Genomic DNA, 24,468 nt, shown 5'->3' with positions numbered 1-24,468 from the left:
ACCTTCCTCATTCATTATGAGACGTCAATTGTACTCTGAAATAGGTGAGTGAAGAAGAAAGTGACTCATACTCCAGACCCGCATGAAACAGATTTGTGACCGATTACGTACAGAAGCCCAAGGTATTGTAAAGGCATCACTTGGTCGGCATTGCCCGTTATCATATTGAACAAAAAGAAACATGTCAAGGAGGATGTACGAAATGATATAATTAAATTATAGTGTCGTATGCTCAAGAAACTCATTCAGCTAGCAAGAGCAGCAACTGCCCTTCTGTTTCTCCTTTTTACTACATAATAAAAAACTGTCACAGAAATCCATACCGTGTGATACCCATCGAACTGTTTTATACTTGCATGCAAAAGACATTTTGTGTCTAAATATACCGTGCTCATACAGGTAAAAATAGGATATTATTAACTATTGTAAAAACTATGTAGCGTTAGACCTATTCTACTCTAACCCTAATATGGTTGACCCTAAGGTATAACTGTCAGTTCGGAATATTGGTGTCCGAAATACGGGATTTGCCTCCCGGAAACAATGTTATTATTTCCGATGAGGTTACAGTTTTCGTACAATTTTTTCCGCTTTTTCCTCTTTCCTCTTTCCGCTTTCCGCTTTCTGAGTTCCGTGTTCCGTGTTCCGTTTGCCGAAGTTTCTGAAGAAACTTCAAGAGGGAAAAAATCATTAAAACTTGGCACTACGTACGTATTATTTCATCTAGCTATCTAATACTGGAAACGGGAACACGCATCAACAAAAGAGTCTGGATCTCTTGTTATGATTAGAACAATAAGGTTTACGTAAAGGTCTTTACTTGTTGTTGATGGATCATATAGTTCATTGCACATATTCTTCTTTCAACAAAGCATTTTATCTATCCAACACTTAACTGTCTGGCCCCTACATCGACGTGTCATAGAACTCCGTACATACACCATCGATTCCCTTGAACATTATTAATCTTTAAGCAAAGGTACCCATCGAATCTGTCCCATAGACATATAGACAATATATACCCTTATTTTTGTTTATCACCCTTCCAATTGTGTAGAACAGAGAAATACTCTTTATACCGAACCTGGAACTTCTTCTCTATTGTAAATGGCTGAACAACTCAAGAATGATCAAATGGATACTAAAAAGGGACAATCACCAAGTCCTCAAGCTGTGATACCTAATAGTACAAATTCGACATCAATATCGACATCATTTTCCCAACAGAACGACACATCACCACGATCTAACAGCGGTAGTAGTAGTAGTCATTATAATGCAATCAAGAAAAGAAATAGAATATCATTTGTTTGTCAAGAATGTAGAAAGGCAAAGACAAAATGTGACAAGGAAAAACCATATTGTACAAGATGTGTGAAACAAAATATTAAATGCATTTATGATGTGGCAGAACAACCAGCCCCCAGGATACCAAGTAAAGATGCCAAAATTTCAAGATTGGAAAAAGATGTGGAATACTGGAAAAATAAAGCTATGAAATTATTGAACGAAAAGGAACTAGAAACGACGTCATTAAAAAATCGTACTACAGCCTCTCCTTCATTCTTTTCTGCATCGACTTCTTCGACTGCTTTCCCTGAATCAAAGAAAAGGAATATCGATCAACTGGTTACTGTTGAAGATCAGACTGATAAAAATGATGACCCTAAAGATACAAAGAAAATCAATAATAACAAGAAATCGTTCGTACCGGTATCCCCTGGGTCCTCATCATCTATCCATAATGGGAACATTGATAACCATACGAGAGTAAACCTCTACAGAAATAACCCAACAATGATCATGAGTAAAGTTATGAAAAGAGAAGTTAAACCATTATCTGAAAATTATATCATTATTCAAGATAAATTTGTATCTACATTAATATCGTCTGTATTCTTAGATCCCTCGAAAAATGCAATGATCCCAGCATTGACTGCTAATGCAAACATTTCAAGAACTCAGCCTGGAGTCACTAATAATGTCTTGAAATTGAAAGAAATGTTAATAAAACAATGTCAAAATGATGCCCAAAAGATGAGAGTAAACGACTTCACAGATAGAATCCTACAGAATACAAATTCTACCAAAAATTTAAAAGTAGGAATGATCCTTTCCATGCTTTATAATACAGTCGGTCATCAACAATTAGAAGATCATTGTTCCAAAGATGGTGAATATTCGGAATTATTGAAAAATTTCATTAAGGAATTTGAACAGTTATTACCACCTTTCAATATCATTCAACGTTATAAATCTCATTTCATCGAATACGTTTATCCAAATTTACCCTTCTTAGAACAAGAAATGTTTGAAAATTCAATATCACAAACTGTACTCCCGGATCCACATAATCCAAATAAAGTTAAATTGAATCTAGGTCATAATCAATTAAGATCCAAACTAGAAAATTTATGTTTACTATTAGTCATTTTGAAATTGTCTTTCATTTCATTGAAATTAGTTGAGGATAGTTCTCAATTGGGTAACTTATATTTAACTAAAGATATGTTAGAAAAATATCCTATAAGTAATGATTCCATCCTATTAGCTCAACGGTGTTTAGCATCTGAAAATTGGTGTGCATGTACAAACGAAAATATCATCACTTGTTTACTTTACATTTGGTCCTTTTTCGTGTTCTCTCCCGAGGAAGGTGATTTCTTCTTAGAACATCCTACAGACGTAATAGGAAGCATGATAATGATGTTAGCTACATCCATCGGTCTTCATAGAGATCCATCTGATTTCCCACAATTACATGATTCAACATTATCTAATCAAAGAATTTTAAATCATAGAAGGATGTTATGGATTGGAATTGTAACAATATGTTGTTTTGAATCGAGTTTAAAAGGTAGACATTCAGTATCTTCTTTTTCATTAATGGATTTATTCATAGATGTTCATGATCCAAATGCAATAGATAAATATATTGCAAGAGTTAAGAAAGAGGCTCATCCATCAATGGATTCAAAATTAATTAGTATACATGAATATTCATTCAAAAGAGCACAGTTAGCACTTTTCCTATCGGATTTAGATGATTTAACAATGACTTACAAAGGTGATTTCCCCTTAGCTGACGTGGAAAATCTAAGAGATAAAATTTCCGATTTCATCGAAGTAAATTTCCCCATTGTTGACCTAGATAAATATATGGAAAATAAAAACACTGATATTAATATAAGTTTATTATCATCAATAAATTCTACAGCAGTGCATTCTAGAATTATGTTCAAATTAATGATGCTAAGAACTTCAGCTGCATTGTTTTTACATTTTGAATCAAAATTAGCAAAGGATAAAACTTTATTACCATATTATTATAGATACTTCACGAAGACTTGTACCTATGCGTTAAGTTTAATTAGAGATTTTAATAAGTTCTTCAAAGGTGAATATAATACAGCTCTATCCCCATTAACAAGTTATAATATTACAAAATTTATTCAATTAGCATTACCTTCCACCATTTTCAGTTTATTGGGAATCATCTTAAGAATTAGTTTAGGCGGTAATATGTTATTTTCTCAATATCAAGAGTATCCAAATAAACAAGATTTTGTCAAATTAGATGAAATTAATAAAAAAATTGAAAATTTAAATTCATTACATAAAGAGTTGGAAATAGCTTTGGAAAATATTCATAGTTTAGCTTCAGAATATCTTCGATTTACATTCTTTTCAGTTTTCAAAATGCTTGCCCTATGTGATGTTATTATACAGAGGATGAGAAAGGGTGAATTGTGGTTAGGTATATTTGGAATGGTCCATACAAATCAAATTCATGCAAGAATTGTGAAAACTTTAACAATGACAATTGGTTTTGAAGTTGATAAGAAAGATAAATTAATTGATGATTTAAAGATGAAAAATTATATTGTAGATTTTACCATGGATGATATAACTGAATTAAGACAAAAGATTTTATATGAATCTGAAGGAATTGAAAGATATCAAAGAAAACAGAAACCTACAAATATGGATAATACAATGATATCAACAAATCAATCAAGTCAAGTCTCATTAAATCCTCCACAGACTACTATGCCGTTACAACAGCAGCAAGAAACACCAATGAATAACAACTCACCATCTTTTACACTTGGTTTGATCCCATCCAGTGGACTTGACAATCAAAATAATGACAACAATGGATTTTCATCTATTGCATATAATTGGAATTCATCATTAGGTAACTTACAAAAATTATCATCGGCCGCGATCATGACGCAGAACATGAATAATAATAATAATAATAATAATAATAAAAATACTACTATTAATGGATTTGAATCAAGTGGTCCTAACACTGGTATGGGCAATACACCAACACCGGGTCCGATTCCAATACAGGGTACAATACCAATTTCAGGGCCGTATATCAATGGTGGTGTTCCTAACGGTAGGAACAGTATGCAAACAACTCCGGGACCAAATATACCATTACAATCTGTACCACAAGTTCAACCGCTGCAATCGCAACCACAACAGCAAGGTACTCAAGTACCTCAGGCTGACTTCCCAGGCTTTTTCGGAGGTCTCGATTTATTTGATTATGATTTCTTGTTTGGGAATGAATTTACGTGACACGTTAAATTACATATCTATAGATTTATGCACATTTTAAAATGGTAGCTTTAATAAACCTAACTTTTTCTTTATAGCATCGTTGTATGTACACAAACTGTCTATTCTATACATTTATGTACAGTCTAGAAAGCTAGACATCTTCGATTCTTTGTTACTGCCTTAGTTATAAAGAATTATTTTATCTCTAGTTATTAAGTAAGATAGTCTATTTAACTCGAAAAAAATTTATATAAAAGTAGAAATACGTCGATTATGCAACAAGAATATATATCAGATGGTAAATAAGTTGATAATACATATATTACTAATGAAACTTAGAAGGTTTCATGAATTTAAAGATAGTGAAACTTAACAATGAGATGAATCCTATAGTTGAACCCACAATCACAGCAGTTCTAACATCATTACCTACATCAGCTGGTATTAGTCCCATGGATGATGATGAAGATACTTCTTCTTGTGGGAACCCCGGTGTAAATTCTCCCGGTACCAATGCAGCTTCAGTTATCTTTATGAACAATTCATTTAATGAGCTTACCCATGCAGAAGAAATGTGTAATGGATGGTTTAAGAATAATGAATCAGTAAGTGTATCTGGTTGAATATCGCACCGTTGTTGTTGTTTATCTAAGTCGGCTTTCAAAGCGACAAATACTAGGGGAATATTTTGTAAATGTTTGTAAGTGTTTAATATATCAACTAATGACGAAAATGATTCTGGGTCACTTGAATCATACGTTAAACAAATAACGTCACAATTTTTCAATTTTTCTTTATTTTCCAAAATAGCAGGTTGTTGTTGACCAAATTCTTGTAGAATTAAATAATATTGTTTCCCACCTTTCAATTCCAAACTATTTACAGCAATCTTGGGTCTAATGGTAGGTGAATATGAATCCATAAAAGTTCTTCCCAAAAATGACTCCAGAAGTGAACTTTTCCCACCATTGCTTTTCCCGATGACAAAACAGTTGAAAACTTTCCTGTCATTGATTGGAGATCTATAAAATTTTCCCTTCCTTCTTCTAAATTTTCTTGGTTTGGTAATATGTAAGACTTGCTTAACATCTTCTTCGTAACCGAAATATACCAGGTAAGCCGTGGTAATCTTATAATCTAAGAATGTAGTCATACTCCATTGAGCCAACCAACCTTGTAAAGTGATGAACCCTCTATTATTCAGAACGGTAGATGAGGGGAAATCGGTTGTTGTCCATAGTGAAGGTAACCCTGGAGTGACTTTGAACAATTGAATCAATTCATTTTCATCTAATCCACCATCATTATTCTTATCGAATCGTCTAAATAATTCTACTAGGAATCTGTAACCCTTGGGACTTAATTCTACACTTGAAGTTTCAGGGACGTTTAATTTTGGATATAAAATCTTATCATTAATGCAAAGAGAATCTGTATAATGGAAAGCTCTTAGGATTCCCCAAGTGGTTTCATGTCTTCCCTTTTCAGCATAAAATTTATTTAATGCAATGAATCCATTCAATGTGATTCCTTTACGTGGAACATATAACGGTGATACAACGTTTGTCTCGGAGTATGTGGATTGAAATTGAATTAAAGTAGTCTTAATCAAGTTAAAATCATTAGAATCTAATACTTTGTTGAAACATTTCCTCTGTAATGCTAAGAATTCTGAATCATTTAAGAAATTATCTTGGTCTTTATCAGACAATATGAAAATTCTTTCTAGTGCGTTTACGGTCAGTGGTTTCAATTCACCCACTTTGGAATCAAATAAAGGTGCTATAGGGTTTGTTATTGATCTTTGACAAAGATAGAAGGCATGATTTACGTTGAATTGATGTTTTGCACTAGTCTTTATACAAGTATCAATTTCTTTAAATTCCATTAATATGGGAATGAATTCCTCATCTTCTACTTTGGTATCCTTTGAAGACGCCGACGATACGTTATCGTTGTCGGTAGCGTTATGTATTAAAGTTGCAGAAGAGGCTGCATCTGAAGAAGAGGATGCATCTGAAGAGGATGATGGTAAGAATGAAAGAGCAAATTGATCACACTTATTTTTACAAAGGACCACGGGTATATTTAAACCCAATGATCTAAACATCATCATCCAATGTAAAGAGATTCTTTCGTAGGATTCATGATCACAATAGACAAGCCAAATAACATCTGCAGATTTCAATTGAGATTGCAAAGTTATTGTATCAGAATCGTTGGTGTCTATAATGATTGTATTTTGCGGAGAATATGGACTAGCAGAGAAATCTCTTGGTATTGATATTGTTGGGATGACATCTTGTAAATTCGGGAGAAATTGATCCTTGGCCAAGGAAACGATTAAACTGGATTTACCGACACCTTTGTCACCACATATTACAATTCTAATAGTCTCTTTTGACATCTTAAAAATAGTTTCCTTGATTGTTGCTGGTTATGCTGTTATTTACATAGATTGCTTTCATGTATATAACTTTCGCGAATCAAATATAGGAAAACATGTATTTCAAGTATAGTCATCACAACACTTTCTGGATATCAATTCAAGCAACTCAACCAATTCAATCAATTGAATAATTTAGGATAACATAAGAGTATGGATATTATTGGAAGTCTATTTCTTTAAAAGAACAAAAATCACGGTTATAATAAGTACAATATGTGGTTACATTCCCTAAGAAACACCACTACGAGGACGAGAACTCCAATTATGATGATGATGAACACAAAAAGTTCGAATATGCTGATGAGGTTGTATTCATCAGGGTCTATCTCCACTTCGATGAAGATGACACCAGAAGAGAAAATGATACTAGAGAAATTATCAAAGGCATTACAACCTAAATCTATAAGAGTACAAGATATGTCAGGTGGATGTGGTACCATGTTTGCCATTAATGTAACTAGTTCGCAATTTAATGGCTTGACCACGATTAAACAACATAAATTGGTTAATGAGATTTTGAAAGATGATATTCCTAGATGGCATGGATTACAATTACAAACGAAGAAGGATAAATAGAACGTGAGAAGTCGCATCTTTTATGTACTATTTTTTTATACCCTGTAAATAATACGCCTTAAAAATGATTAGTAATAATTGCGATGATATCATGTTTCTATACACACATATTTTATGTATTTAATGCTACACCTTCATATTGGCTTGAAGTATTGATATAATAATCACTGTCATTATTTGAGGAGAACAATTTATCGATATGTAGAACCATCCAAATTGATAGATTCTCAGCTTGTTTCACAATCAATTGACAACTTTGATTGTCCATTGTTGTACTTGATATTAATTCCGGTAATATACTAATCAATCTTAATAAATGCATGGCACCATAAATTTCCGATACGTTCATGTGTGATTCGTTCCCATCATGTTTCTTTCGATAATCTATTAATAATTCCTCGTATTGTAATCGCTCTAATCTATATAATAATAATCTTGACAAAGTTTCATTAAAATATAATTTTAAACCTTGAATGAATTCATTTAATTGAGATTGATAGACTATCGATGAAGATGCAGGAGAGGAGGAGTCAGATTTCAGCATGTCATGTTCATAATCTTCCAAAATCTTGGATACGTTATTTTGACATGGTAAATTTATGATTTTTTTTTCTTTCGTTATACATTCCCAATCATCTACTAGGATAGATTTCAATTTTAATGGGATATGTAGAGTTATTCTGGGGAACAGTGTATTATTACTATGTAATTGAGATAATAATTGCTGTTGGTAATGTGATGCAGATGAAGAAGAGGAGGAATTAGATGATGATGAGCCTAATGCCGGTGACGAGGATGAATGAGGTGGCATACCTCCACCTCCTGCTCCTCCTCTTTGCGGTGAAATTGAACTACCTCTTCTATTTGACTGACCTTGATTATGTAGATCATTTTGAATGTTATTTTGAAGTTGATATGATGATGATGGCCCATTGTTATGTGATGGTTTATTTAAACCGTTTGATTTGTTGGTTATATCATTTACCTTTTTCAGCCTACTTGATGCAGATAAAGAAGAAGTGGACGATGAAGGATGTAAAGCATTCTGATGTTTCTTCTTTCTTTCTTGATCTTTTAATTTCTTAGCCTCTCTAGCGTCATTGACTAATTTCTTCTTTAATTCTAAGTTCTCCACGTTATATTCTCTAATTCTTATGGAACTTATCCACTCATCCCAAGTAGATTTCCAACCTTGATAATGGATGAAATAGCATGGGAATGCAATGATTTCTGCAGGAATTGATTCCTGGTCTGTAGGTGCTGTGCCAGTCGTTGGAGCAGTTGCACTTGTATTTTGTAATAAGGATTTATCGTTACTATTGCTACCAGTAGATTTGCCACTGCTGCTGCTATTTTTGATAGATGTAACCGTTTTTGTTGCTGGATCCCATATTTTTAATATTTTGGCTTCATATAACAATGGCCCATGGAATGCCAAGCATTTCCCACCGAGTTCAAACATAGTTCTGCAATATAAATGCTTGTACTGTAATTATAACAAACCCGAATAGTTGGCACTTTCTTTTATAAGACCAGAGGCAGACACAAAGACAAAAACTAATTAATAACAGCTCTTCTTCTTTATATGACTAACCATCTGTAGTACATACTTTATAAAATGAGATTTATTCAGAAGATCTTCTTCTTATTATTATTCTTCTACGTAATTATTCATTGTTGATTGTCAGATTCTTTGAAATAATATCACGAAGTTGTTGGCTACTTTTTTGGAAAGTTCAAACCCTTATTACAGGTTAACCCTATACACTATGCCCTAATCTAATTTATTTAACCCTACACCAATATGACGGCGCTACCAAATTGGAAATATGTTAGGGCTAGTTTAGGGCTGGTTTAGGGCTGGTACACTCCGAAGTAAATATCGAAGAATAAATAAATAAATAACAATAGTTGGTATATTACATATTTTATTGTTGATGTGAAATACACATTCATTAGAAGAAGACTCTGGATTCCTCAGAGTTTGATCAAGGTACGCAACTATTACAACCAATTGGTTAAGGACACATATGAAAGAAGAAGAATATGATATGGCCAGTAGATCACACATATCAAATATATCCAATAATATAACACATGATTCTCGAGCGATGCAGATGGAATATAACAAGTCTGAAGACACTATCGACAATGATAACCACAAATTCACAACGAACGTGAGGTCTAACCTCAACTCCAACGGCCGGTTTTTGTCGCCTGCATCGTCTCAATCACATTCACGATCCCAGTCACATTCAATGCTGCCAGATACAAACGATACAGATATGATACTTATGACATCATCTCAAATATTAAACAATTCATCACCCTTCAATGATGCAACAAGAGAGAAGAATAAGCATACTAAAGTTGATCTAACTTTTGAACATTATGACAAGAAATCCAATGGTCTGGATAAGTATATTACTAGGAATTTCTTGGATATTCAAAATGATACTAATTCGATTCGTCTTAAAACAAAATCGCCAAATAACAATAGAGAGAGCAATAGTATACAACATGATATTGAGCAAAATCCATTTGATGATAACGAAAAAACATCAAATAAGAACCTTCCATATACAATGAAAAACAATAAGAGTAATAATAATGATAGTAAAAATAGTCTTCTTCCCTTAGAATCGTTCGATGATGAAGATGAGGAGGATGAACATGAAGATCCCATAGAAAATGAAAATAATAATAACGATAAACATTCAACTGCTACTTACCAAATCCCAAAACTGCGAAAATCTTTAACACCATGGAGGAATAAAGATAAACAAAAAAGAACTGACAATTATAATAATACAGCAGTATCTTCTCCCACGCGATCAATTAATGCTAAGCCGTTTATTAATAGTAGCAATCATAACAATAGTGAAGGAAATGTCATGGCAACTTCTTCCTCGAACGTGAAAGAAATTGAATTTTTACAAAAACAATTGACATCATATAAATTGCAACAAAAGACCTTATATGAAGTAATAATACATCAATTAAATCAAAATAATACTGACAGTAATAATGGTGGCAATAAATTATATGAAAATTTATTATCAAACATTTCCAAAAATGATGAACAAGTTGAAAAACTCAAAAAAATCATAAAAGATAAAGAAAATCAACTTGAAAATTCAAACAACGAATTAACCAAAATTAAAAACGAATATAGTGAAACTTTAAATTATGCAAATGAATATTTACAACATTCTGAAATCATCTCACAATCAATTGATGACTTGTTGAATTTAATTGTTGAAAACGCAGAGTTTTTACAAATTGATGATAATGAGAAAAATACACTAATCAAAGCAACTCAAATCAATTCAACTTTCATCATGGTTAAATTAAATTCATTGACTTCCATTTTGAAAAATTTAATTTCCAATCAATTGGAAAAAGACGCCAGTATTGTTAAAGATCAACAAACTAACAACAACAACAGCAATACAACTATAGATACAAAGTTGGAAATCAATATTGAATCATTACATAAACAATATGATAAATTTTTGAATGGTATTAAATTTAAATTGAGTAGTTCTCAAGCTATTGAAAACGCGTTGTATGAAAAACTATCAAATCAATTCAATTTACTAAACCAAATTCAACAATATATACAGGAGAGTAACAATGACACTGGAGAGAAAGAATCACAAATTATACAATTAGAAAAGGAATTAAACCTTCTGGAGAAAAAATTAAATAATGAAAAGGTAAATAATACAAAACTAATGAATTTGAAAGAGGAAAATTGGCAAGATTTAATTGGTCAATTGGAAAATGATATTGAATATTTAACTTCAAATAAAGACGATTTAACATCATTGATTGATGAATTAAGTAAGAATATTGAACATTTACGATTCGAAAATGATGATATTTCATCACTCGTCAAACAATTAACGGAGGAGAAGCGTAATAAAGATAATGATTTTAGTAATTTGTTAGTAGAGCTAAATGATATGAAATTACAAAATAATAATCTTCAAAATATCATAGAAAATTTACATTCTAATGCAAACATTACTAATGAAAAAAATGAATTGGAATTTGATAAATTGAAACAACATTTATTATTACATTTGAATAAAAATTTTGAAATTTTTGAACGTATATTACAAAAGAAATCAATCGATCAATCAAAGAAAAAAATAGAATTCATTACGAAAAATACTGGATTGAAGAATGTTAAATTGATTCAACCAAAATTAGAATCATTATATAATTTCATTGAAACAGCTTTGAAGGCAATAACAGATGCTTACATTACTTTATTAACACAAGAGAAACAAGAGAAACGATCTAATGACAAACGTGTTTCTTCTTTGGAAAGTGAAGATGCACACGAATATTATCAAAGGGAAACACAACTAAGAATAGAAGAATTGGAAAGGAAATGGATATCTGAGAGAGAACGTCGTAAATTAGACGCAAATGCAGCTGAATCAAGAATAAGGCGATTAGAAGAGGAAAACCAATTATTAAGAGAACAGTTATATGTCCAAAGGACAACAATATCCTCATCCTCTTCTAGAAATTCTGTACTGAATAATAATACGCATGATAAGAAAAATAATTTTGAAATACGACAATGAGGGCGACATGTAGCTATAATATAACCATAACCTTTCTATAAGACATTGTAATTAGCATACATATACATAGATTAAGATAAATACTTTCAACTTTTTTTTGAATTTAAAATGTAATTTATTATTCAATCGATATATGGTTTTTCCAGTACTTGTGGTTTTTATGTTCATTTCCAATTTGCCAGAAATTTTTTCATACTGGAGTCATTCTTAAGTTACATAATGTTGATACAACTAAGCTAAACAAACGTTCTCCCAAGCATGCTATCTAAAAGTACAACGAGAGCCATTGGTCTATTGTCAAGATCAAAATCGAACTTTTCCAAGACTTTGCTTTCTACAAGATCCGTAATGTCATCCGCCACATCGTCAGACCTTCCAGCAAACCAGAGGATAGATGGGCCCATCATCACAAAGATAAATGCCAAGATTAAAGAAGCATTCCCAGACATGGTCCACTATCAAATCTTTAACGACTCTTATAAACATGCCACTCATGAACCTATGGAAACTGCTACTAATACTACAGAATCGCATTTAAGATTAGAGATTGTCAGTGATAAATTCCAAGGATTACCACTGGTAAAGAGACACCAATTAGTATACAGTTTATTGAATCATGAAATAGAAGTAGATCAAGTACATGCTTTACAATTAACTACAAAGACGATAAAGGAGTTTACTAAATAATTATCACCATATTATTATTCTCGTACGTACCTGTAAAATGTACTATATATAAAAAAAAACATAAACGAAATAGAATATATATATTGAATCAATCATCATGTTTCAAAGATTCTTCGTATTGATCCAAACTTAGTAGTTTATCAGATGAATCAATATCATTCATACTATCAAGTTTAATCTTAGCAATCCAACCTAATCCCATGGGATCTTGATTAATCAATTGAGGTTTATTTTCCAATTCAGTATTAACTTCAACAACTTCTCCCTTAACTGGTTGATAGATCTCGGAGGCAGATTTCACAGACTCTACAGACCCCATTGATTCACCTTCTTCAATGATGGTGTCTACTTCAGGTAGCTCAATGTATGTAGCATCACCTAATGAATCAGATGCGTATTTTGAAATACCAATGAACGCAATCCCATCTTCATGAGCGGCAATCCATTCATGATCTTTGGTATATTTCACAATCTTTGGACCATTAGGGGAATAAGTGAATGGTAATTGTGTTTTTGTTAGAGAATTGACTGAGGATGCCCACCTTTTACTACCATTATTAGCTACTACTGTTCTTAATGTTAGCGTTAATGATGGTTTTGCAATTCTCCTTCCTAATTGTACTGGTACGCTTCTTGTGATTATAGGGTACATTGTTTGTTTGTATTTCGAAGGCTTTATCAGCAATGAATATTGAAGAATCTATAGTAGAATAAAATATGATACTAAATATGTATATAGTTAGATCTATATCAACCGGTTTTCTACTTGAAGTTACCTTTATATTCCTTCTTACCTTTGATATTCCCTTGAAGTATATTCGTAGTTCCTTATCGATATTTAAAATCATGTTAGTTGATTCTGATGCGACGGCGACGGTTATGTCCGAGATATCGATCGATTGGATAAGGGAAGTAAAACAGAGTCAGAATAGAATAAAACTGAGGATTCAACATAGAAAGGGAGAGAAACATTCAATATCTTGGTAGATTGTTTTACTTTCACATATAGATATATTGGAGCATTATGATATGAAAAGGCTTCGTTATATTCTATGATTTTATATTGTATTATATTATATAGTCCATGAATCGTGAAATTTAGTAAAATTTACTCAATATGGAATTACATTGCTTTTCTAATGTAGCATCTTCCTTCAATATGGATTCCAAAAATTCTTTAATTATGCCCTTCACTGGCGGCCTAAACATCACTAAAAACTTCAAAGTTTGGAACCCTAACGAGTTTCTTGCTGGGTCCATACATATTTGTCTCATTTTATTAATATGATCCATTGTCAATTTAGGTAGTTCACTCATTAATCTAATAAATAATCGTCTATGATTGTTTTCTAAAAATGGTATTAACCCATCTAATAATCTTAATGACCATTTGTTATAAGTAGCAAATTCAAAAGATTTTGAAATGGACTCAAAGTACCATTCTTCATTTAGCCATTCGACCATTAATCCAACTTTGTTATCAAAATCTTGTAACATATATTCATATAAATTGTCTCTAATTATATCACCGCAAAGTCCCGAATTTTCATTATTATCAACACCACGACTAGCTAATCTAATTAAAATATCAAATCCAGAGTTTTCATTTTTCCAGTCAATTAACTTGATCTTATTTAACGGACTAAATATATCTTGGTTATTATTACTATTATTCGCTGATATCATCAGACTATTTTCTTCTCTTTGGTCCTTAACTGACAATATATTTTGAATTATTCGTTTAATATTGGCTATTTTAGTATCTCTATCCATTGGTTCCAGTTTAAATAAATACTTTGTATCATCAAGGTCAGTTGTTTTGATAGCTTCCTCCTCCTCTTCGTCTTCTTCATCTTCTTCTACTTTATATTTATTTACATCATCTTCCTGACTAGGTTCCATTTTTAATTTCTTTGTAGGTATTTCAGAGCTATTGAAATCATACCCATCTTCTTCAATTTCTTTATTATTATTATTATTATTATTATTATCAGTATCATCATGTGAACGTTTTTCTTTCGGATTAGGTGTCTTATTCATTAAATCTGTATATCTTGAAGCAACAATCGATAAAGCATTAATAAACCTATTGGTATCAACACTTGATAAAGCCTCCGAGGCCAATTGAATTAGAATTTCACTTTCTTTCCCTTTTTGCTCAGTCTTAAATTGTGATAAATCGAATTTAGAGTTATCACTATTCATTAATGAGAAAATGGAACTATAAGAATTATCAATCGCGATTGTTGAATTATTGAAGATTCTATTTGGGTCATTTCCACTCGACTCTAATTTTTCTAACGAATAATTTTTCAAATCAGTTAATAAATTATTATTGAAATCAATTGTCTTTTTTAATTGGAATTTCTCTCTATTATTCATTATTCTTGATCTTTCATTATCTGGTATTATATTAATGAAAGCCGTCTCTTCATAATTTAAAATACCCTTTGCCTTTGTTTCTTCTCCAATTATATGTAAAGTTTGTGAGATTTTAGAGAATTTCCCATAGAAGTTGCTACTACTTGTAGTTGATGTATTGCTCTCAGCACCTGAGGATGAAGATGGTGAATCATTCTTAATCAATTGATTCTTAATACCAAATTGAGCGAAATTCTTATAACATCTTTCAACCATTCTTTTAGACAATCTATACTTCAGAACGTTTTTCTCGTCAATCATATATTTCCCATCCACATTGAATTTTAAAATTCCTGACAATATCCTGACTGTTGTTTGCGACCTTGCCTTCAAAATGAATGCTAATACATTCAATATACCAATGAATAAACTCGATACCATCATTGGTTCATCAATAAGATAATTTAAAAGAAGGTCCAGTATTGCTTTTGCCTCCTTTTCTAGACGTCGTTGTGATCCCAAAACAGGATGATTATCAGGAATAGCTAGAGAAGAAGAGGAAGATGAGGAGATTTGGCTTATGATTACTTGTGACATGAATTTAACTGATGCCAACTTACATCCCATATTTTTATCATCACTATCTAGATCCACTCCAGAGATAATTCCATTCTCGCATGTTGATAATGGATAAATTGATTTCCAATTTGATATAATGAATCTTTTCAATTTAGTCATATCGGACCATAATTTTTCATTTGATGTTTTGGCAACTAAGTCTAATAATAATGGATACGTTTGTGAATAGGTCAAGATGGCTGATTTATATAGGATTGGATCTCCTGTTGTTGTAATTAAAGTAAATAATTCATGGAAATGGGCAGATGCTATTAATGATTTCTCGATATTGGAAATTCGAGAATTAATTAATAAAGTATGAAATAGATCTATATAAAAGTGAGCCAAGCTGGAATACTCGTTTTTAGAAGAAGGAGTTTGTGGAAATTCTGTTTTTTGGAAAAGTAAATTTGACGTTGTTTCTAAGACTTTGGGTAACATTTCTGCCGTATTTTGTTCTAATGCTAACGTTCTTGCTTGAATCAAATTTTCTAAAGTAGATTTATCATCTGCTGTATTCGTGGCGTTTTCTGGATAATTAGAGAGTGGTTTAGAATCATCTGATGTTACAGATGAATCTAGTTCCTGTTTAATATTTGCATGAATCGACATTGGACTCAAGTTTTCAACAATGGCTCTATTTTTTTTGTTTTTGAAAGAAGTCTCAATGAAAGTATGTCAATAGATTAGATATTTTCAGAACTCTCTGGAACTTAGTTACTTAGACCCTCAGCTCAAAAACCAATATATGATATAATAAGCAGTCGAACCTGGATGGGTAGTGCAAGAAGAATCAATTTTCCATTGTTTTCTCAAGAACAAGATACATCTCTTTAGATTTGACGCTTGTATATTATTATTTTCATTTTGCTGTCTTCCAATAGGTCTTTTATATCTATACAGGGTTTTAAATGGATGCCCTTATTTAGTTTAAGCCAGTGATTTTTTAGGGTTACTAGCCGGGTGACCCATCTAATCGTTCCAGTACTATTATTCTGGTAAGAGATGATGTTGGACTAACAAGAGTATACCGAATATAATAAGCTACCTCATATGATCTGGTTAAGCATTAGAGCCACCGGAGTCTCTCTATTTCTCTACCTGAGAGTTGTCAGTATGATCTTGAGTGTCACTGCTGTTGTTCTTGTTTATTGATTACTTAACGGTTACTTAATAGTGTATACATTGGTCCAATATGTGTATTTGTCGTCATATGTCTACGTATTATATACTCAATCTTATTACATTATCCATTTATATATCCCACATTGCTGGCTCGATTGAGGGGTGATAGTCGGGCTACATATATTTACCCACATATCATATTATAATATATTGTGATATAATTTTTTTTATCTTCATCGATTTTAACACTATTTAGTTAAAGACCTTCTAATCAGAGATATCAAAGAATTATTTGGTTGGGTAGTTCCAAAACTATGAAACACATACTATCATTCCATTAATGTAATGAGAATAGTACCTTTCTTTTTATTATAGACCGAGCATAATCTAGCTCCGTTTCATTTCATACATATATACAGGCATCCTTTTTAATACTCATCTTCCTACCTTTCGATACTATAACCGGTATAAACAAATTATTATTAGTAATATTATTATTAGTAATATTATTATTAGTAGTAGTAGTAGTAGTAGTAGTAGTAGTAGTAGTAGTAGTAATATCATTATAGAATATTATTATTGTTGTTATAGAATATTATTATTATCGAATATTATTTGAAATTGTAGTCTATATTAAAACAAATCAAACCAAAACAAGACAATATATAGACACACAGACATAGGCAGGAAAGATATTTAAGCGTTCACCATTTGGATAGGGGTTTTTCTTCTTTTAGACTTTTTAACTAGAGATGCTTCGATCAATCTGAAATTTTGATCAAGAGTTTTATCCTCTTTCAATTTATCTAAGTACTCATCTTTAAGTTCCTCGCTGGTTGTTGGCATGTCACGCATACCCTTATAATCTCTCCCCCTGAATCTAAACCGTAAAATGGCAGTACCACGATAGTCACCGAATCTCTTACATAATTTACGATAAAATAATCCGCACTTGTTACAGAGCTTGTTGTTTTTGCCGTAGGGGCCCCTACGCCACTCTGGTGTTTCCTCATCTCGACATTGACCACATTTAGCACTTGGATTTGATTTAGGAGTCTTAGTGGGAGACTTTACTTTAGTAGTGGCAGTGGTAGTGGCGGCACTGGCATCAGTGGGATTCGGAGTTCCAGAGTCATTTTTCTTGGCGTTTTTGTTTCTTGGCGCGTTTCTTGACGGGTTCCTTATATGCATCATCAGAAACAACATCAACAACAATGTCATCTTCAAAATGAACTTTACGCTTTTTAGAAACCTTACCTTCTTTGTCACCTTCTTGTAATTGTAATTGTTCTTGTTGTACATGTTGAGAACTTGACCCTTGATGGGTATTAAAAATCTTGTCACTAACAGGAGGAGGGTAAGGAGATGGAGAAATAGAATAAAACTCTTATTGCCCTCTGGTGGACAGATCTTGTTTTCCTGTTCTGGCTTTACAAAGTTGTTACCACAAATAGTAGCTAGGGTAAACAGCTTTGAATCACCCTTGAAAATTTCCATATTCTTCAACCCTTTGAGCGTAGTTGAGGTACATGCAACAGAAGCAGTAGAGGCAGTAGAATCAGAACGCCCTTCAATGGATAATTCTGGAGGCGTAGCTAGCTTAACATTGCTGACGCTTGTTGAAGTGGTAGAGGTATCATTTTCGTTTGTCGCACGAACAGAACTCTCTTCAAAGGAGATGACTGTTGGTGTGACTGACTCAACAACAATAACGTTTGTTGAAACGGTGGTGGTTGCAATTTCGTTCTCCATGGAAGGAGAACTCCCTCCAGTGGATGAATCCGGAGGTGTAATTAGCTCAGCATCATTAGCGTTGTTTGCTAAACTGGTGTTTGTGCTGGTGTTTTGGCTAGTAGCTTCAGTTTCGGCTTCTTCCCTAGCCTTTTTGTCTTCTTCATCTTCCACAAATTTTGCAGCTTCCAAGATCAAGCGAATTTGTTTATCTGTGTCATACATAGCTATGATGTAATGGAAAAGAAGTTCTAGCGAAAATTTATATTTCAAATTTTGTTATTATTATTATTAATATTATTATTATTCTTATTTTATTATAATAATAGAATTACCAATTCTAGATAGCGAAAAAACAGTCTTGTCTTGATTCAATTGAACCACATATTTTAAAAAGATTAAGAGTAAGGAATTGAAAGGAAAATGGAAGAAATAGGCCAAGTTTATATATCGAATGAAATGGTATGAACGATGCCAAAAAATGGGGAAAAGATTAACCTTGAATGTACTCTCGACATTACATAGCAACCATAGAATTATTTATTTCGAAAGACTAGTAGTATACTCCTCGATTTCCATTGGGTTCAAAGTCATCGGGTATTACTGATACCTCAAAACCTCGTAGGAAGCACAAAGTAATCTTTTTATGGCAAACCGAAAAAAATGCAAGGAATAAAATCAGAATCCTGTAAACTGTCAATGGAACCAAAATGATGTCATTTAAAAATTGGCGGAGTATAATTTCCGGTTTATTTAATTATTTTATCTGTATGTTAAGACTATGATTCAAATTGATTTACGTCCAAAACGCAACTCAATGCATTTTAGAAGCCGTATGGCGCTGAAAAAACTCCGACACAAAATAAGCTCCGACGAGGTATAAGCAAACAGTATACACCGCCCAGACCTTCCAATCAGCCACATATCAATACCCTAATTCCATTATGCAGTGATTACATATAACGTTTACGTATTTATGTGTCGACCACGTTTATTTGTAACAATGGAATACAATAGATAAAATAGAAACGTCAATCATGCATTGCGTCTTGCTTTAAAACCTACGTGTGTTTAGAACAATGGACCCCAAATAATAATGCCGGGTCCAGAACATTCTTTTTATCGTACCATAATTAACTCCTTGAACAAGACATAACACAAATTAAATAAAAAAGTGCCGTCGAGGTTATTTCTCCAATATTTGTCTGTAATTGATTATTCTTCTTGGTTGGGTGTTTCTTATCTTCATCGGTCATATATAAACAAAGTAACCATCTTGATGATTGTAATTTCTGTTAATGCCTTGGACAAAATACCACGGTGAAGTGAATATACCAGAAAGATGTTTCTGTAGTACCACTGGAATATATGGGTGCGAGAAATGAATGAAGTCAGAAAAAAACCGACCTAAAAAGTGTTTTTGTTTTTTTCAAATGGAACGTGATACCTCTCCTAATATTTGCTCTTTCCCCTTATCTTCATAGTTTTTTATTTGTTTTTTATCTATTAGTTAATTGGCTGGTTTGTTAACACACTGAAAATTCTTGGAGGTTGTTCAGTTGGAGTAGTTATGTACAGACAGCATACTCGGCGTGATAGGTAGCATTTTTCCAACTAAATACTTTTAAAAATAGTTCGTAAAAGTCTTACCGCTAACGATTCAAAAAAAAACAATTTGGAACAGCTCAGGCGCTAAAAGCAGACGCTAAAAATATCCTTATATTTGATGACAAATCGAAATATGCAACGGTTTACTCCTGATAATAGTGCCCTTTGCCAGCTCTCGACCCAAACCTTAGTCCTCAGACGGGAAAGGGACTATTGGAACTAATCTGTATAGCAGATATTGTCAATGGAAGACCTCTTGAACCAGAAATTGGTACAAAAGTCCCTACAATTTCAAGAATCTGCACTACGCTTATCGCCTGATTTATTGAAGTTGATAGATCTTATGATAAAACATATGAGTGAGATAGAGACGAAGTTCCCACTGCTATTTCTCCCTAAAAGGAGCTATGTAGTCACACTGCTTTTGTTTCACATACAACGGGTACGAGTAGAATGTAGCATGCTTGTTTTATTCAGGTTTTAGAGGCGGTATTCTTCAATATGACCAGACCATTTTCCTGGGAGGGGAATGGTTCTTTTTTAATTCCTGGACCACGTCTCTGTGGCGCTACTAAATCTCGGAGTTAGCTTCGATTTAAAAACCTCAATTGCAGCCTCTGATTGTCCAAGTTATTCCAGTTTGCTTTTCTAATACGTTCACTATTTTCCAATTGTCTATTAAATGGCTTTTTCCCAGTTATCTGATTTACAAGTTTACCCATCTTTTTCATTTTTATTTATTCTCTAAACATTTCTTCTATCTGTATTTATTATTAATTTCCTATTTTGTCGTCATAATTAATTGTATCTAACTGAGTTCCCTATGACATATGACGTTTTTGGAGGAGGCAAATGAGATCAACCCCGTAAGGTCTTACTTGTGACGCCGTGTCTTCTTGGTAGTATCCTAAACTCTAAGGATATTTCGGTAACTAATATCATATAATTCCGTTCTTTACCCCTAATGTATGCACACCATTAACTCTCCTGTATATAGGTCGCATTGTAGTATAGATATATTTTGGACCTCTTTCAATTCACACTCATTATTTTTGGCCTACGAACGTGCATTGGATTGGCTAGTTTCCTCGAGATAATTCCAAATCACTTCCGGCATTAGTTTCCGCACACTCAAAACTTCTTGCGACCAGTTATCATTAATGTACTTTTCTTCCAGGTATTTAACAATTGGGTCTGAAAACAGTCAACCATTGGAATTTTATTGAGAGTTGGATGGTATGGAGCATAATGGGCTTCATTCTCCTTTAATGGTTAGCTGTAGTTATTTTTATCGATGTGTCACTGTACAATTCCGGCACTTCGTCCCATTTTTAGTTACGATAAGAAAGTCTGTAATATAGCTGCCCAGAGAGATATCAGCGGACATACTGATCAAGAAGTCTTCATTTAAATCCGAAGTTCATTTGTAATTTCCGGGATTGATGCAATAATTAAGCAATCACATACATCGTATAAATTATGGTAGCTGTTTCAATATATGCGCAAACCCCTGGATAGTATTCGTTACCTGTATTATTCAGGTAACATACCATAGTTTATGAGCTTTATCTAGCCCTAAAAATACTTTCTTAATTTGTATCGTATAATGAAAGTACGTCTTTAGCGAACCCATTCCTAAAGTGGCATGTTAATAAATGTGTCAAATTTACGGAAGTTTGTCTGAGCCCTTTACTATGATCATTTATTGAGTACATTTAGGGACTCAGAATGGCAAACCTGATCAGAAATTGGCTATTCTTCCCGTAAATCGCTTCATCCTTCGAAAGGAAAAGTATTTCGATTAAGTTAAAAGATTGAAGTAATATACTATCCGTCGTTAGTTCAGCATCCGACATTCATCTCTCCTCTTCTTAATATTCAACTTTGTTAGTATACAGCTATCACCTAATGCCGTAATCTTCTGTAGATGGAGCCATTGCTCGTACTGGGGATAAAGACATTTATATCGTATATAGTCATGACTATAGCTTGGCCTTTTTTGTTTTGTCATGGTTTTGTATGTAAAAACTTTATGTTGTCTATCCAAGTTCCATTTTGAAATTTTTCACTTTTTGGATTAGCGTGTCGTTATTATTAGAAATAAGTACGTACTGAATTAAAGCTCATCCATGATGTTGTAATATAAAGATTCAATACACAAGAGCCCTTATTCAGAAGTGGTTGATCAAGGAGTTATTTATATCTCTTCCTTCGTGAGTCCCTAGTAACTTCTTTTTATTTCATCGAAGAATAAGAAAACAATGTTGAAAAAGAAATCGGCTAAACTGTTATCCTTCGATGCCTTTGCGAAGACAGAAGAAGAAGTTCGTATAAGAACAAATACGGGTGGTATCATAACCATATCATGTATACTAGTAACACTCTATCTACTGTTGAATGAGTGGTCACAATTTAATTCTGTCATTACTTCTCCACAATTGGTAGTGGATAGAGATAGAAATTTGAAATTAGAATTGAACTTGGATATTTCATTCCCAAATATCTCTTGTGATTTGATTAATTTGGATATTATGGATGAGTCAGGTGAGTTACAATTGGATCTGTTGGATTCTACTTTCATCAAGACTAGGCTGGATCCACAAGGGAACCCATTAGATAATGATAATAATGTTGCCGATACCGATGCTGATTTGGTGATTGGTGTAGATGATTTGACTAAAAATGGTGAAAAAAGGTTAAAGGAGATTTTAGCTAAAGACCCTGATTATTGTGGTTCGTGTTATGGCTCTCAAGATCAAACAGAAAATGAATCGAAATCAAAGGATCAAAAAATCTGTTGTCAAACTTGTAATGATGTAAGAGATTCTTATTTGAATGCAGGTTGGGCATTCTTTGATGGTGCACAAATTGAGCAATGTGAAAATGAAGGATACGTAGCTAAAATTAATAAGCATTTAGAAGAAGGTTGTAGAATAAAAGGACAAGCTCTTTTAAATCGAATTCAAGGTAATATTCATTTCGCACCAGGGAAATCATACTCAAATTATAAAGCGAAGGGGTCTACTCATCGTCATGATACTTCATTATATGATAAAGTTAAAAAAATGAATTTTAATCATATCATTCATCACCTAAGTTTTGGTAAATCAATCGATAAAGTTGGTAAGAATGATTTGAAAGATTACTCCGATAGAAAGAAGTTTTCAATAAACCCACTGGATGATAGAAAAGTCATTGTTAAAGATTTTAATCCTGCATTCCATCAATTTTCTTATTATACTAAAATCGTTCCAACAAGATATGAATTTTTAGATGAGAAAATTAGTTCAATAGAAACTGCGCAATTCAGTGCTACTTATCATTCAAGACCAATACAAGGTGGAACAGATGAAGATCATCCAACCACATTCCATTCAAGAGGTGGGATACCAGGATTGTTTTTCTTCTTTGAAATGTCACCAATAAAAGTTATCAATAAAGAACATCATTTTAGAACTTGGTCAAGTTTCCTATTGAATTGTATCACAAGTATTGGTAGTGTTTTAGCTGTGGGGACTGTTTTCGACAAAATCTTTTATAGGGCTCAAAAGACTTTGAAAGCTAAAAAGAGTAAATAAACTGACTATTAACTTTTTAAAACCTTCATTGGTACATACATTACATTAAGAATATAGATTTGAAAATACTAAATTAATAAACAAAATATCAGACTAGCTCATATTATCAATATCACTACCGTTTTCATATAGTTTACATACTTGCAATTTCCATATTACCCGTCTAAAATCAGAGTGTCATTACAAAACGGGAGGAAGACACCAAGGGAAAAGGAGTATAGGCAAATGATAATTGTGAACAGTTGAAACCACCCTGTAGGTGACGGTATTTTATGGAGATTATACATATACAAATTACCAAGATATCAATCATCAACAGGATTTCCCAAAACATTTTATGTTGGCCGAGTAGGTTTTCAGTGTCTTTTTGTTGTATTATCAATCGCCATAATAGGTCTAAATATGAAAACAAGAAATTAACAATGATTGATTTCAATTGGATACTGGAATACTTACGATATTGGTCCTACTGCAAACAAACATATTGAGTATTCATAAAAAGTATATCGCCACTGAAATTTTACCCTGATCTGATCCCCGCAGCATAATACATTTAAAT

General features: G+C 32.7%; 10 protein-coding genes across 10 annotated transcripts; 5 read left to right on the top strand and 5 right to left on the bottom strand.

The window, feature by feature from the left end:
- Positions 1–1,107: 1,107 nt before the first annotated feature.
- OAF1 (oleate-activated transcription factor OAF1) lies at positions 1,108–4,593 on the top strand (the record flags this gene model as incomplete). The annotated part of the gene is made up of 1 exon (XM_003671568.1): positions 1,108–4,593. One exon carries the CDS (start codon positions 1,108–1,110, stop codon positions 4,591–4,593), a length of 3,486 nt encoding a protein of 1,161 aa, XP_003671616.1.
- A 307-nt stretch (positions 4,594–4,900) lies between these two features.
- On the bottom strand, positions 4,901–6,982 carry GEM1 (ERMES complex Ca(2+)-binding regulatory GTPase GEM1; the record flags this gene model as incomplete). Its single annotated transcript, XM_003671567.1, has 1 exon — positions 4,901–6,982. The coding sequence occupies one exon, from the start codon at positions 6,980–6,982 to the stop codon at positions 4,901–4,903; it is 2,082 nt and encodes a 693-aa protein (XP_003671615.1).
- Positions 6,983–7,237: 255 nt separating this feature from the next.
- On the top strand, positions 7,238–7,600 carry BOL3 (Bol3p; the record flags this gene model as incomplete). Its single annotated transcript, XM_003671566.1, has 1 exon — positions 7,238–7,600. One exon carries the CDS (start codon positions 7,238–7,240, stop codon positions 7,598–7,600), a length of 363 nt encoding a protein of 120 aa, XP_003671614.1.
- A 112-nt stretch (positions 7,601–7,712) lies between these two features.
- Positions 7,713–9,062, bottom strand: EAF3 (Eaf3p; the record flags this gene model as incomplete). Its single annotated transcript, XM_003671565.1, has 1 exon — positions 7,713–9,062. One exon carries the CDS (start codon positions 9,060–9,062, stop codon positions 7,713–7,715), a length of 1,350 nt encoding a protein of 449 aa, XP_003671613.1.
- Positions 9,063–9,630: 568 nt separating this feature from the next.
- On the top strand, positions 9,631–12,201 carry SPC72 (gamma-tubulin complex subunit SPC72; the record flags this gene model as incomplete). The annotated part of the gene is made up of 1 exon (XM_003671564.1): positions 9,631–12,201. The coding sequence occupies one exon, from the start codon at positions 9,631–9,633 to the stop codon at positions 12,199–12,201; it is 2,571 nt and encodes an 856-aa protein (XP_003671612.1).
- Positions 12,202–12,459: 258 nt separating this feature from the next.
- On the top strand, positions 12,460–12,888 carry BOL1 (Bol1p; the record flags this gene model as incomplete). The annotated part of the gene is made up of 1 exon (XM_003671563.1): positions 12,460–12,888. One exon carries the CDS (start codon positions 12,460–12,462, stop codon positions 12,886–12,888), a length of 429 nt encoding a protein of 142 aa, XP_003671611.1.
- An 88-nt stretch (positions 12,889–12,976) lies between these two features.
- GCV3 (glycine decarboxylase subunit H) lies at positions 12,977–13,540 on the bottom strand (the record flags this gene model as incomplete). Its single annotated transcript, XM_003671562.1, has 1 exon — positions 12,977–13,540. One exon carries the CDS (start codon positions 13,538–13,540, stop codon positions 12,977–12,979), a length of 564 nt encoding a protein of 187 aa, XP_003671610.1.
- A 446-nt stretch (positions 13,541–13,986) lies between these two features.
- Positions 13,987–16,479, bottom strand: PTA1 (RNA-processing protein PTA1; the record flags this gene model as incomplete). Its single annotated transcript, XM_003671561.1, has 1 exon — positions 13,987–16,479. One exon carries the CDS (start codon positions 16,477–16,479, stop codon positions 13,987–13,989), a length of 2,493 nt encoding a protein of 830 aa, XP_003671609.1.
- Positions 16,480–17,688: 1,209 nt separating this feature from the next.
- Positions 17,689–18,948, bottom strand: NDAI0H01910 (GATA-type transcription factor; the record flags this gene model as incomplete). The annotated part of the gene is made up of 1 exon (XM_003671560.1): positions 17,689–18,948. The coding sequence occupies one exon, from the start codon at positions 18,946–18,948 to the stop codon at positions 17,689–17,691; it is 1,260 nt and encodes a 419-aa protein (XP_003671608.1).
- Positions 18,949–22,592: 3,644 nt separating this feature from the next.
- Positions 22,593–23,909, top strand: NDAI0H01900 (endoplasmic reticulum-Golgi intermediate compartment family protein; the record flags this gene model as incomplete). The annotated part of the gene is made up of 1 exon (XM_003671559.1): positions 22,593–23,909. One exon carries the CDS (start codon positions 22,593–22,595, stop codon positions 23,907–23,909), a length of 1,317 nt encoding a protein of 438 aa, XP_003671607.1.
- Between the last annotated feature and the right edge of the window lie 559 nt (positions 23,910–24,468).

The sequence above is a fragment of the Naumovozyma dairenensis genome, chromosome 8 (genome assembly GCF_000227115.2).
Source record: "Naumovozyma dairenensis CBS 421 chromosome 8, complete genome".
Lineage (NCBI taxonomy): Eukaryota > Fungi > Ascomycota > Saccharomycetes > Saccharomycetales > Saccharomycetaceae > Naumovozyma > Naumovozyma dairenensis.
Note: the sequence above shows the minus strand (reverse complement) of the source record. Positions and strands in the feature narration are given on the sequence as shown.